The sequence below is a fragment of the Puma concolor genome, chromosome E3 (genome assembly GCF_028749965.1).
Source record: "Puma concolor isolate L17-30 chromosome E3, mPumCon1.1.hap2, whole genome shotgun sequence".
NCBI classification, from domain to species: domain Eukaryota; kingdom Metazoa; phylum Chordata; class Mammalia; order Carnivora; family Felidae; genus Puma; species Puma concolor.
The window spans coordinates 41,354,305-41,368,287 of NC_141682.1; the positions used below are offsets into that span (position 1 = coordinate 41,354,305).

The 13,983-nt window shown below is 56.5% G+C and overlaps 1 protein-coding gene across 8 annotated transcripts in view; it reads left to right on the forward strand.

The window, feature by feature from the left end:
- Window positions 1–13,983, forward strand: part of IFT140 (intraflagellar transport 140) — a 79,531-nt gene that overhangs the window by 13,528 nt on the left and 52,020 nt on the right. For all 8 annotated transcript variants that reach the window (XR_015245320.1, XM_086691648.1, XM_086691649.1 and 5 more), the window contains 6 exons: window positions 839–930; window positions 1,417–1,523; window positions 2,105–2,250; window positions 5,208–5,411; window positions 5,546–5,618; window positions 7,157–7,248. Coding sequence is in view for 7 of the 8 variants with exons in the window: in XM_086691648.1 (XP_086547774.1) it covers window positions 839–930; window positions 1,417–1,523; window positions 2,105–2,250; window positions 5,208–5,411; window positions 5,546–5,618; window positions 7,157–7,248 (714 nt within the window). In the remaining variant the exon portion in view is untranslated. The remainder of the gene's footprint in view (window positions 1–838; window positions 931–1,416; window positions 1,524–2,104; window positions 2,251–5,207; window positions 5,412–5,545; window positions 5,619–7,156; window positions 7,249–13,983) is intronic.

Below are 13,983 nucleotides of genomic sequence, written 5' to 3' on the forward strand. Positions count from 1 at the left end.
GCTCGCAGCCTGGACACCCGGCTCTGACTAGGGACAACTGCTCACCCCACAGCAGCAGCTCAATTGACCTTCACGGTGGGAACGGGATGGGGGACAACGTCCTGCTTCCCACCCTTGTGCAGATGGGGCCCTCACTTCCCTCCGTCACAGCCGCCGCTGCCCCCCCTCCCCTGCATGTGCCCTGTTTTGCCCCAAGGCGTGTCAGTCGCCCTCCTGGGCAGCACACGTCCAGCTGTGGGGCTGCCGAGATCCAGCGAGGCCTGGAGCAGGTGTCTCAGCCCCATGTTGGCCACTGCTCTCGGCCTGCCGCTCAGTGAGGGCTGGTCCACCCTGCCTCTGGCCAGTCCCCTGGTTTGTACCAGCTGAGTCCACGTTCCTGAGAGAATTCTGAACTTCTCCTGAAGATGATCCTGTAGGTTACCGAGCCGATTGATTTCTTGTGAATAGGTGTTTACACAATTACTTAGGTGCCCCTGGCACAGCAGTGGAAAATAGGGTCCTGAGTCATGAGGACCCGGGTCCAGATCTCCGTGAGCCTCTCACTGGCCGGGGGGCCCGGGCAGGACGGGGTCACGACACCTGCCCGAGAGCGTGTGGTCATGTCTGAACGGGGCTCGCCTTGGTAGTTGCTCTAGAAACGCGCTCACCATGCGCCATGCGCGGAAGGCACAGTCGTTAGCCATTTAACATACCACGGAGAGTCGTGTGGCTGAGTGGGCGTCGCCTTTCCGTGTGTCTCCACCCACCCGGCTGGCACATCCCCACCAGGCCACCACACACTGGACGCTCTGGGCTCCAAAGAGCAACGTGCTTCCTTCAGGTTGTTTCTCGTCATCAGGTCAAGTTGAGTGGGAAGACAGGTCACCGGGCAGACATCGCATTGATTGAGGACAGTGTGCTCGTGACCGCCGTAGGGGAGCCCATCCTCAGGTAAGAGCCCGGATGCTCGGCAGGCACCGCCATCGAGGGTCAGTCCCTTTGGAGTCACATCCATACAACCAGCTCTGAGGTCAGAGAGTAGAGCACAGCACCGACCCAGGCGTCCCCTCTCGGCCCTCACCGGGCAGGCCCGTCCCGATTCCGACGCGTGGTTTTCTCGAGCCTGGCGTATGTGGAATCACGTCTTGGCTTATCTACCTGCCTCTGCTCCATGTGATACTTGGGTTTCTCCCATGTTAATGCCTGTGGTTGGGGTCCCTTCGTTCTCGTTGTGACCTGGTGTGTCACGAACCCTGCTCCCTTTGAATATGAACAAGGCATCAAATAGATCTAAGCATAATGACGGCGGGCCTCTCGTGTCGGAGTCCCTCGGGCTCCGTCCGCTTCCCGATCGCTGTGCACATGGAGCAAGACCCTGGGAGGCGGGGAAGGGCGCGACATGGTCCCCTGAATGGCGCCATCTGCCTTTCATTGTAGATTCTGGGATTTGGAAGGAGGAGAGAATTACGTGCTGAGTCCAGAAGAGAAGTTTGGTTTCGAGAAAGGAGAGAATATAAACTGTGTTTCTTACTGTAAAGTCAAAGGTGAGCCTTGTCGGGTGCCGGAGAGAGAGAGGCGGCCTCAGTCCTCGCTCTGTGGGCTGCAAAACGGCTGGTGGCGACTCAGAGAGCAGCGGTAGATGGGTTGTAACTGTCAGTCGCCTGAGCAAAGTCACTGGGGAGCGGGAAAATGACAGCACGTGAAGGTCGGCGGGTTTGCTCGACGGTGTGGCCGCCGTGGGTACAGGCAGGTGACCTGTGTTCCCTCCTGAAACCGCGAGGAAAAGCGTGGGAAAGTAGCAGTATGCATGCCTGTGCCTGTACGCACGTGTGCACGCGTGTACACACACGGAGGACAGGAAAACGGGCGACGAGCCAGGCCATCGTTTATTTTGTGCCTGCCGGGCACTGGGTGCCAGGCTAGCCCCGGCAGCAGCACCGAACGGGCACCCAGGCCCCTGCTCTCGTGGAAAATCCAGAGGAGCGGCACCGGCCCCCCCGGCGCACGCGGGTGGGGGCGGGGCCGGTGCCGGAGCTCAGCGGGCAGAGGGCTGGTTCGGATGTTTGAGAGCCGTTGCCCCTGCCTTTAACCCTTTCACCTCAGAGAGCTTCGTTTTTACCCGCAGGTCTCCTGGCAGCGGGCACCGATAAGGGGCGAGTTGCCATGTGGAGAAAGCTGCCGGGCCCGCAGAGCGGCCGAGCGGCCGAGGGCGAGGACAGGTGGGCCGTTCAGACCCCCACTGAGCTCGAAGGCGACATCACACACATCAAGGTACGCGGCACCGGGGCGCTGGGCACTCTCTCCGCCCTGCGACGGCGGAGGACGTGGTTGGCTTTGAACCTGCCAGTTCCTCAGCCCAGGGCCCTATAAAAACAACAGAATGACTCTGAAGGCCTTTGGGGTTTCGGAACTGTGGATACGGGACTGTGGGTGTGTAGTCCTCGGTACCCGTGTTCTCCGTCCACCCACCCTCTCTCCGTCACCTCTCTCTACGCTGACAGCAGCTTTGTCGAGATGGGTAACACCCTGGTTTTCCTTTCCGTGTATTCGGAGTGTGCACTCCTCCCCCTCCAACCCCCCATCCCCTGTCCTCTGTGCGCACACGCGCGCGCTTTCTGTCTCCGGGTTTGCCCGCACTTGGCGTCTGGTAGAGACGGAACCGTACAGTCCGCCGCTTTCCGTGTCCGGCCTCTGTCACCGAGCGTCACGTGTCCCCCGTCTGTGCCCGTTACGGTGCATGTGGGCGGTTCATCCCTTCCCACAGCTGAGGGGCGCCCGGTGCGGGCGTGGACCGCGTTTCGTTTCCGTTCTCCTTCCGTCCGTTCCATCGATGGACACATGGCTTGTTTCCACGTCTGGACTTGTTGTGACTCACGTGGCCATGAACGTTTGTGTACAAGCTTCTGTGTGGACATATGATTTCATTTCTCTTGGGCGTATGCCTTTTCTGCTCTTTTATTATGAATGGTCTCCCTGTCGATGGCCCGTATTTGGGGAGATGCAGTGTCACACCTTCCTTCGCTCCTCTAGGTGCCGTTACCTGTATTGTTTGAATATGTTTATAGTGGCTGCTGTGAAGCCCTGTTAAACGTGACGTCTGGGCCTTCTGGCAGTTTCTGTTTGCTTTTACTTTCCAGGGTGTCTGTCATACTCTCCCGTTTTACGTGGCTCTCGATTTTTGGTTGCAAACCGTTCCTCCAGCCGCCCCCCCGCCTCTAGGGTTTCTTGCTGCCGCTTGTTTATTTGTTCGGTGGCTGGACCACCGCAGTGACGTCTCTGTCCCCTGGCGCAGCAGGGACCGTGAGGCTCTCTGACCGTCCTCTCCCTGATCTGCCGAACTTCGTGCCTCAGCCGCACTCAGCTGCTGGCCAGTGGCTCTGGGCATCGATTGCCCCACGGTCCAGTCCCATCCGATTTGGGCAGGTGTGGTCTTTGGGCTCAGGGCCGGTGCTTCGTTGTGACCCAGTAAGGCCGCTCTAGGCGTGTCTGTCCCCCGTTCCCTCTGGGCCTCGGTCTGGCTTGCGGGGAGCTTGTAGCTCTCGTGAAGCTCCCAGCCTCCTCCCGATGCTCACACCCAAAGCCCCGCTCTCTCCGAGAGCACCCTGAGGCTCGGACTTGCCCACGTTCTGTTTCCAGCGAGGTCACCTCCTCTGGGGAGCGCTTCGGAGCTCTGTTCCTGTGGGCTGTCTCTCCTCCTGGGGGAAGAAAGTCTGAGTCGCCCCTCCAGAGCTCAGAAAGGGGACGGTGGCCACTCCCGTGCAGTGATACCTTGCCTGCCCTGCGAGCAGGGAGCCGGGCTCCGCGGCCTGTGGTCTCCTCAGGCCGCCTCTCCCAGAGTGGAGCCCACGCACCGTGAGCGAGCCGGGGCGCGGGCGTGGGGGCCCGGCATTCTCGGGCACCCCGAGAGCCGCAGGGACCCCACCCTCACAACGTGGAGCCAGGGGAGTGAGAAACGCCACCTGGGAGATGCTGTGGCCACGATGAGACAGGGAGCCGACCTCCCGGCCACACCTGCCCCGGGGGGGGTGGGGCGGGTGGAGGGCACCACAGACGCTGCTGTTCCTGCCAGGTCCAGCGGACTTTCCTGAGGCCTTCTTCATTTGCCTCTTGCCCAACTTCCAGAGCGTTAGGTGGCCGTTGCCTCACACTTTGCTCCGGTTGTGCCCGCCCCCGTCTCAGGGCTCCTGACCTGCTGCCTCAGACCTGGTCCTCGGACCTGCGGTGTGCGGTCCTCTGAGACCAGATCTACCTAAGCGCAGCCGGGTCAGGACAGGAGGACACACGTGCTAAGTGGTCAGGGGCGCCATATGGCACTTTGGGGGCTACCCTTAGACCCTTGTGGCACAGCCGGAGGTAAAAGTCGCTTCTCGGTGAAGTAGGGAGTTAAGTATCCTACCGAGGCCAAAATGAATGGCTGCAGAGAGCATAGATTATTATCAGGTCGGCAGAGAACGTACGACTTTCTCAGATTTGAAGAGATAGGAAGAGCCCTGCTAATTTTCCTGAAGAACTTAAAGAGAAACCAAGTAAGCGCTGAGACATTCCTTAAAGAGAAGCCTCGATCTTATAGACGTGTCACTTCTTCCCAAGTAAGCTTACCCATTACATGTACGTCTGTGCAAATCATGACCTTTTTTTTTTTTTTCCCTTCCGGAGGAATTCAACAAAGTTAACTCCTCTGGGGGAGCACATGGCACGTGGCTGAGGAAAACACGTACAGAATCAGAACATTTCCATATCCCCGGCCAGAACATATCTCGAAACTACAGCAATTAAAACAGTGCACGCTGGTCGCAAATGGGTAGACGTAGCCGTGGAACGGGATAGCGCAGCCAAAGCCAGACTGAGGTAGATTTGGAGGGTGATGTGAAGTTATCAAAGCAGGAGTTCGTGTCACCGGAGGAGAGCCACGCGATTTAATACACTGTGTCAGCCTGCTGTCCGTTTGCAAAGAATAAACATCCCTAAATTGACAATTAACGGGTCAGAACAGACCGGAGACGGGACAGCCACGCCAGTGTCTCCCTGTCGCGTCACACCTCGAGCGTCCGCGTTTCACGGTTTTCCGTACAGCGCGTACTTTACGCTTAAAAATCTGTAAATCGGTTTCCATAACGAGGGGAGGTAGGGCCGGGAAAACTGTCGACGCTCCGCGCGTGTGCCGCTCTCCTGACCGCGCCCCCCTCCTCTTTGCCCCACTCTCGTCTCGTCTGTGGCGCGGAACCCAGTGGGGCTCGCGGAAGAGCCTGCTGGCGGTCAACAGCATCAGCTCCGTGGTGATCCTCAGCGAGCAGGCCATGTGCTCACACTTCCACCAGCAAGTGGCCGTGGTGCAGACCTCCCCAAGCCTGCTCAGCGTGTCCTTCCTGTCCACGGGCGTGACGCACAGCCTGCGCACAGACATGCACGTCCGCGGGGTGTTCGCCACCAAGGTGACCGCGTGGGGGACGCTGGGCTCGGCCGGGCTCTTCGGTGTGGACAAAGGACCTGGCCGGCTGTCTGGGTCACTCGGGGCGGTAAGGGTGCCGGTGGCGGGTTGCTTTATGATCTCCGTGACTCTCTATAGGATGCCGTTGCTGTCTGGAACGGGAAACAGGTGGCGATCTTCGAGCCTTCTGGAGCCACGTTACGGAATGCAGGTGAGAGCCTTGTCCCCCCACGGGGGGCTCACAGCACCCTGCTTTTATCTTCTCGCCATCCCACAGGGGTGCTGGTGCCCGTGGTGTGGGCCCTGGCCCAGGGCTCCGGCCCTTCGCTGATGGGCGGCACCCTACCGAAGCCAGCGGGGGGTGGCCGGGAAGCCCTCCTGGGTGCCAGGACAGTGAACAGCCGCAGTGCTTTCTGGGGAAGGGGGTTGCTACGATAACCCGGCTTCTGAACTGGTTCCCGACCCGCTCAGAGCAGGAGCCCCGTGGCACCTTGACCAAAGCCAGCCTGTGTCTGGAAACGTGAGATGGGCTGTCAGAGACGCTCTGTCAGCCTCCGCCTCCTTCTCACGGGCGCCTTTCCCTCACTCTTCAGCACAGGCCTGCGGGAGTGTCCTGGGGCTGCTGTGACAGTGACCGCAACCTAGGCAGAAATTTTCTCTCTCACAGCCGTAGAGGTCAGGAGTCCAGACTCACTTTCCCCGGGGCCAAATCGAGGTGCCGACAGGCCGCGCTACCCCCTGAGCACTTGGGGAGTCTGTCCCTCGCTTCTTCCAACGTTTGGCGGCTGGTGGCCATCCTTGGCTTGGGCCCCATCGTTCCATGGCCTACCCGCACCGTCGACTCGTTCCTGTTGCAAATCGGCTCCCTCTTACGGGGACGCTTGTGGTTGCCTTTAGGGCCCACCTGAGTCATCCGGGACAATCTCCCCATCTCACAACCCTCCAGCTTTGCCCTTATCCTAACATTCATGGCTCCAGGGATGAAGACCTGACAGCTCTGGGGGTCGTGTCCAGCATACCCGAACGACCCTTGGGATGCGCTTCTTGGCCGGCTCTTTTATATGGTTGTCCTGTCCACCCGTGCTGACCCCACGGGTCCGGTCTTCGCGTGCTCTGGGAGGCTCTCCCTGTGGGCTTGTCTGAGCCGCTCTCACGTCCCTCGGGGTGTTGCTCCCTCACCCCACAGGAGGCTGTCCCCGCTTCCCAACCCCTCCCTCCTTTTCTCCTCTAACACTTCATTGCCTAAATTTTCCTAGAAGACTTTTCCTGCCCTGCCTCGTGTTCTGGCCTTACTTAACGTCCTCTCTTCCAGGGCAGACCCCCTCGGGGCAGGGATGAACTTCTTGCCTCACGAGAAGACAGCACGGCAGGTGCTGACGTATTTTCTGTCTCGTGTGTATCATCACCTCCCTGACTAGATAAGAACCAGTCTAGACCCAGAGACTAGGGCTGGTGGCCTCCAAAGGTCCACCTAGAGTGGACGGACACCTGCTTGAACAGCCGCACCAGCTACTAGTTGGAGGAGAGAGGAGACGGCTAGTGAGTGGGGCAGGGCGGGGTCCCTGGTGCCGCAGCCCCGGGCCTGCACGCGCTGTCCCCGTGCCTCGGGCCTCGCTTTCCCGCAAGAACGCACCCCTCACTGCGCTGTGGTGAGGGCCGGGGCGCGAAGGAAACGTGCGTGAGGAGCTGAAGTCTGAGCACGTGTGCAAAGGTGGGCTGCCGTCGTATCCTGTTCATCTCTCGTCCTAGGAACCTTCCTGTGTGAATCTCCAGTGTTAGCCATGCACGAGGAAAACGTTTACACCGTGGAGCCAAACCGAGTTCAAGTTCGAACCTGGCAGGTAAATCATTGCTCTGCAGCGAGAGGGTTTGATGGTAAAGCAACTAGAACAGTGGAAAAGGCCATCTGTAAGTCTAGCCACAGCCACTTACTGACTGCACGCGGCCAGACCGTAATCCCCCGGCCCGGTGCTTGGTGGTAAACTGGACCCCAGGCTGGCTGCTCCACCGGTGACTGCCGGGATTTGTGATATCGGGGGGCGGGGCAAGGGCCCCGCACAGTGATAAGGACTGGGTCGCTGGACCCCGAGTCCACGGGCTGGAAGCGGGAGGAAACGTTTGCTGCAGTTAATGTCCATCCCGAAGGCTCTGGACAGGCCCTGCCCTGCATGTTGTGTCCGTATCCCAGACACGCGCAGGAGCCCGGGGCTGACCTGGTGCGTTAGTTTCCTGAGCCTGCCATCCCAAAGCACCATAAATCGAGCGGCTTAAGGCAATAGAAATTTACTTTCTCACAGTTCAGGAGGCCACGACCCAGGGGTGGGCAGGGTTGGCTCCTTCTGAGGTTCTGAGGGAGCGTCCATCCCACCCACCCCTGCTTCTGGCGGCCCCGGCGTGCCTTGCTGTGCAGATGCATCGCTCCGTCTCTGCCTCTGTGTTCACTTGGCCCTCTTGTGTCTGTGTCTTGTTCTCTGTGTCTTATAAGGACGCTTGTCCTCGGATTTAGGGTCACCCTAATCCAGAGCAGTCTTCTCTTGAGATCCTTAATTCCATCTGCAAAGACCTTTTTTCCAAAATAAGGTCACGGTCACAAGTTCCAGGTGGACAGATTTAGGGGCCACCGCTCAGCCCGGGACACGCAGCAGCGTTGTGTCAAGGTCGGGAAAACTTTCACGGCCCCGGTCTCAGCTCTTAGTGGGACTGCGTCTTCTGTCTCTGAGTCCTTTGCTGGGATCCGTGTTCGGTTTCTGTGGGCTGCAGTTCGCCTGTGCCGTGTCATCCACTGCTCACCCTGCGTGCCGCAGATTTCCAAGTTCTTCCTGGTGGGGCTCAGGGCGGGTGGGAAGTGCCCCTCGGGGAGGCCCTGGAGTAGAGCCTCACGTGGGGATGCCGCCCCCCGCCCCACCTCCACCGTGAGGTCCTCAACCTGTTTGAGGTGGGAAGGGAGGCAGAGAGAGAGCTGCAGGGAAGGAGGCCAGAGCCCGCTGCCGCTGGCGTTGGTTGGGGACACCTGTTGAGGCCAAGAGGGGCCGTGTTAACAGCCCATGAATGGCGCAGCTATGTGAGCACAGGCGGCCCGCGGGCCCCGCTGTAGGGTTGGGGGGTGGACAGCCAGCAGAACTGGGCTCATCGGGAGTAGCAGAGAATTGCATCCGGGATGAGCAAGTTACAGCAAAACCACAGCAAGTCTGCAGAACCGGGAGAGGAGGCTCTTCTGCGGGTGCGGCGAGGCTGTTGTAGACAAAACGTCCCCTGGGGTGAGCTGGGGGCTGGGCTGTTGTGGGAGGGGACCTCCCTCCTGCTGGGGTAGCAGTCTACGCTTGAACAACTTATAGGCAAGGGGGCCAAGCCCCCAAGCAGTCAAAATCCACATGTAACTAGACTCCCCAGAACTCTGGTGCCCGGAAGCCTTACCAGTAGCACAGTTGGTTAACGCATATTTTGTAATACGTGTTGTATTACACTCGATCTTAGCCGAAAGGCCAAGAAGCAATTATCTGTGTTACATACTGTATTTTGACAATAAAGCAAGCTAGGGAAAAGAGAAGAAAATCACAAGGAAAATATCTTTAGTCTGTACCATATTTACAAAGAAATGTGCAGGTCAGTGTGTAAGTGGACAGCGCGGCTCAGAGCCCTGTTGTCCAAGGGCCAGCTGCGTATCCACTTGCACGGTTGGTCTCTTCCTGTGGAGTCTGCAACCGACCTGGCAGGTGGGGCTGAGAGCGCCCCCTGCCGGCCTCCTGACTTTTTTTTTTCTAACATTTATTTTTGAGAGAGAGAGGAAGATACAGAATCTGAGGCAGGTTTCAGGCTGTGAGCTGTCAGCACAGAGCCCGATGTGGGGCTTGAATTCACAAACCGTGAGATCACAACCTGAGCCGAAGTACGATGCTCAACTAACTGAGCCACCCAGGCGTCCCCCGACTCCATTTTCTAAACGAGGTTTCCCTTTATTCTCACATTTCCCCTTTTTGATCAAGATCTTTCTTTGAAAGCATCACTGATCAAGTCACGTTTTCCATATTTAGTGGTCCTGTTCCTCCGTGCCAGGAAGGGCCTTGCCTGGTTGTCCTGTCCCACATCACAGGTCAAGTGCATAGCTTGCTGCAAACCACTTAGGGCCACGTTTCAGTAACACGGAAGGTCAGGAGGCGGAGAAAGGCAGCCTGAAGGTACACAAGCCTAAAGTTTGTACGGTTCCAGTGCCGTAAGCCTTGGAGATCATCTCCTTGTTGGGTACGTCGTGTTTCAAAAGTTTGAAGAAGTAACAAAATACAGACCTTAAGATAACATACAAAAGAGGAAGTAACACGATAAGGCCAAATCATATGACGAGCCAGGACCAGGTGTGAAGGGAGCCGACTGAAATACTTACCAGCACTTACTCTGACGTAGGGAGAAGGGTTCTCCCTGCGGAAGCAAACTGAGGCCGTGTCTTCCTCCTGAAATCTCCCTCAACGACAGCCATGAGGGCAGCACAGCGGGCCCGCAGGGGCACCCTGAAAGAATGAGCTGTGCATCTGGGAGGATACAGTGCAAGCAGAGAAAGAAAGCAATAGGTGAACTTCTTGCCAAACGGCAAAACTTCAAAGACGTCTTAAATCAGTACTGTCCTCTCAAACGCGCTGTGTGGAACCAGAGGTGTTCTCACGGATACAACACGTACACTTGTAAATTCAGACACCGTGAATCTGGGTAATAGTTTCGACGAAGGAAAGACTTCTGCAAATTCTGAACCTTCTCGCTCTTCGGAAAACATTTGTGAAAATGAAACATTCATGTGTCATTGGATCACGACGAGGCTTCAGCGAAAGGCCATAAACGAAGAGGTTTGCCCTTTCTCGAGGGTGTGGGAAATGCAGACGAAAGCGTCCCTGTCATGAAAGACAGCAGCTGCAGCGGCGAGGACAAGGAGCACGGGCCTGGGCTGCACGTCTTGGCAAAGCGGTCTCGTCCGCCTCGGTTCCAGGAAATCTGTGCTCTCAGGTCACCGGACGGCACGCAGGGCCACTCGGGGTTCACTGCTTCGTTTAGATGCGTCACGTGAATCCAGAGTCTATTTCCTCTAGTTCGGCAGCACAAAGGCTGGTTACCCGTGGCTGATAAGAACCTTTCCAGTGGGGAAGAAAATCTTTCTGGAGGCTTCTTTTCTGACAGCCTCCAGGTGGCAAGGCTGATCTAAGGTCACCGTCTCCCAGGAGCGCACGGTGAAAAGATCGCTCTGTGAAAGCATGGTTATTTTTAATGGAAGCATTTAGGCCTTTACAACATTGAAGTGCATCTCCTGTTACCAGCTGTGGGTCAGAGGTGGCAGGGGCCAAGTGCACTGACACCCTGTGACGACCTCACAGGGTGAGAGCCTAGGAGTCCCCACGGCGGGGGATCTCAGATATAGGACCAACCACAGTGCTTTAGGCCACGATGGTTGGAGGGCCTCTACACATTTTGCCAACTGAGTCTTAGCGGTGCCGTTAGGTGAATGTGACTCACCCACGGTGACGACGCTGCACAACCAGCCAGACAGGACAGACTCACTGCAGCACCCGCCTGGGAAATGGGTCCCCTGGTCACTGCATAGCTGGAGAGCGGTTCCCAGGTAGGGGTAATGTTTTCTGACAGAATTTTAGCCACAGAAACGGCAGGGGACTGTGTGCAAGGGAAAGCTTCGGCCCAGTGAGGAAAGATACGGACCGTGACCAAAACATATTTACGTCCGTGAGACAAGCACGTTTTATCAAACGAGCAGGCTTCTCCAGATTATGCGTTTGACAGGCAGGGCGAGCGAGGCGGGCACTTCTTGTGGCACTTCTCTTAATACGTCTCCACGTTTGTTCATGAACCCTATCATTTTGTGAGTAAACCAGTGGTTTAATACGTGTCTGGTGGTAACAAGTGGGACTTTGGAATTTCTGGCGGGGCCGGGGTGTTACTTGGTCGAACTTTTATCAAACCGACAATTACCAATGTTTCCAACATTGTCTTTCTCTTCTGGGGCCAATCGTTGGGCACCTCTGGTCAGTTGTTCCAGATCGTCATTTGGAAGAACGTCCCTTCGGAAAATGACTGAGGTCTAGCTACCGGCCTCCCTGACACCGACACTGCTGGTGGAAATAGCAGCCTAGTGGTTTCCTTTGGCCTCCAGGGAGCCAAGTCTTGAATGCCCTTAACGACAGTCAGAGCTGCTGGCCGAAGTGAGGCTTCTAATACATTTCAGACGTAGGAGCCATCTGAAATTTCATCCCCATTGGAGCGAAGGAAATCTTGTGGCTCCCGGAACGTCTCCGGATCCCGGGCGGCCCCGAAGGCACACCGAGTGTTGGCGTAAATGTGTGCGGTTTTACCCCAGCTGAGGTCTGAGCTCCGGGACGGGCCTGTGGCAGCCTGTTGGGCTGAAGCAGCAGGCGGTAAAGCAGCCACCTCGGTGGCTGCCACGGGAGTTGCTGTAGCAGAGCTGGCACGGTGCCCGCCGCTTCCCTCCGCACACCATGAAAGTGCGCGTTGGTTGGACGAGTTTCCTGTCACTTGTGATGGGCAAGGTGATCTGTCCGCGTCAAGCAGTCATGAGGGGTTTCATGTGCGTCCAGGTGGAGTCCTCGTTCTGAGATCGGATGCCCAAAGCGTCGAGCCTGAGTTTGAGCAAGCTGCAACCTTTCTTTGGAGACTTTGTCTCTGTTTTTTTTATTGTTTTTTTTTAAGTTTATTAATTTTGAGAGAGGAGAGAGAGAGACTGCGTGTGAGCAGGGGAGGGTCAGAGCGGGAGAATCCCGAGCAGGCTCCGTGCTGTCCGCGCAGAGCCCGACGCGGGGCTTGGATTTATTGGGGCGCCTGGGTGGCTCAGTCGGTTGAGCGTCCGACTTCAGCCCGGGTCACGATCTCGCGGTCTGTGAGTTTGAGCCCCGCGTCGGGCTCTGGGCTGATGGCTCAGAGCCTGGAGCCTGCTTCCGATTCTGTGTCTCCCTCTCTCTCTGCCCCTCCCCCGTTCATGCTCTGTCTCTCTCTGTCTCAAGAAGAAATAAACGTTAAAAAAAAAAAATTTATGATCGGTGAGATCGTGACCTGAGCTGGAATCAACAGCTGGACATTTAGCCACCTGAGCCACCCAGGCGCCCTGGAGACTTTGTGTCTTTAAGGCCAGAAGTTTTAACAGGTGAACGCTGTTTCCCACGAGGAGAAGCAGAAGCAAAGCAAATCCTCTACATGCTGTAACAGCCCAGAGTCTCCAGAAAACTGCATCATCCAAATCCGCTTTAAAGGTTTGCGAAAAGGAGGAAGGACACTCTGAGAAACCCTGGGGCATTGCTGGCTATCCTCGTCAACTAGAATACTAAAAACGCGCACATCAATTGCGGTGAAACTGTTGCTTGCAATGGATGTTGGCGTAGGAGGGTTGGGAACAAGGGGGTGCCCAGGGGCAACTCATTTATTGTTTCCAGCTCAACAGACCTCCACCCTCAGCCACTGGTTTTTCTCACAGGTAAAACGGGGCTCTTACAGGGTCTCGTCCAGGGGATAACAAGGCCCTGAGCCTCGTAAGTCATCATGGGTCTCGTGCCTTGAAGGACATCTATATTTGAGGGTCCTGTTCCGGGGACAGGTTGTGAGGAATCCGTTTGAATCTTGATGGCACATGCAGTATGGATTCCGCCGATGTCGTTTGAGGATTTTGCTTATAAAGGGGATAGTAGCTCCTCCAATAGGGACAAGTAACCAGTGTCCCCAGACCCGGCCCCGGTGCCATCAGAGAAGGAGCTAATAAAAGACGCCAAAGGGTCTTTTACTTTGAGTACTGCTGTCAAATTGAGAGTTAATTCCCCCTTTTGGGAGAAAAAAAAAATTCTAGCCTGATACTTTCCTGAGAAAGCTTGACCTAACAGATGACTAGTCAGAGGAAGTAAGGAGAAAGGGTGTGTGTCTCTCACAGGACCTAGACAAAAGGAAAGGGGCTCAGGGACAGGAAACTGTTGGGCTCTATTGGGGCCACCCACTATTTGAACTGTTTTGGTATTCCAGTATTCTAAGGCCGGGGCAGCTTCACAGCAGTGAGGTTGAACGGGAGTGTGGCCCCGGTGTCAGTAAGGACAGAGGGTCGTTCCCAATTTGGAGAGTAGTTTGAGCCAGTTAAGAGGGAACATTGGGAAGAGCCCCTGTGCCTCTTTGGAGCCCCATTACTGGCAATTAGGAGGGCCTGGAAAGGCTGGCTGGAAGGCTGAAGGTGCCTGGTGTGCTTCAGCCCGTAAGTAGTAACAGTCTTTTCCAGTGTCCCGGCCGTTGGCAGCAATACCAGAAAACAGGCATATTTGGTTCTGTCTAGAGGCCTTCATTTGCCACAGTTGAAAATTAAGAATTTTAGCAGTTTTTCTTTTAGGCGATTCATCCAGGATGCACCCTGGCTGGTTTGCCAGATAACTCCATGTGGAGTGGATGTCATTTCCCGTTCCATCCTGGTTTTTTTTTTTTTTTTTTTCTTCAACGTTTATTTATTTTTGGGACAGAGAGAGACAGAGCATGAACGGGGGAGGGGCAGAGAGAGAGGGAGACACAGGATCGGAAACAGGCTCCAGGCTCTGAGCCGT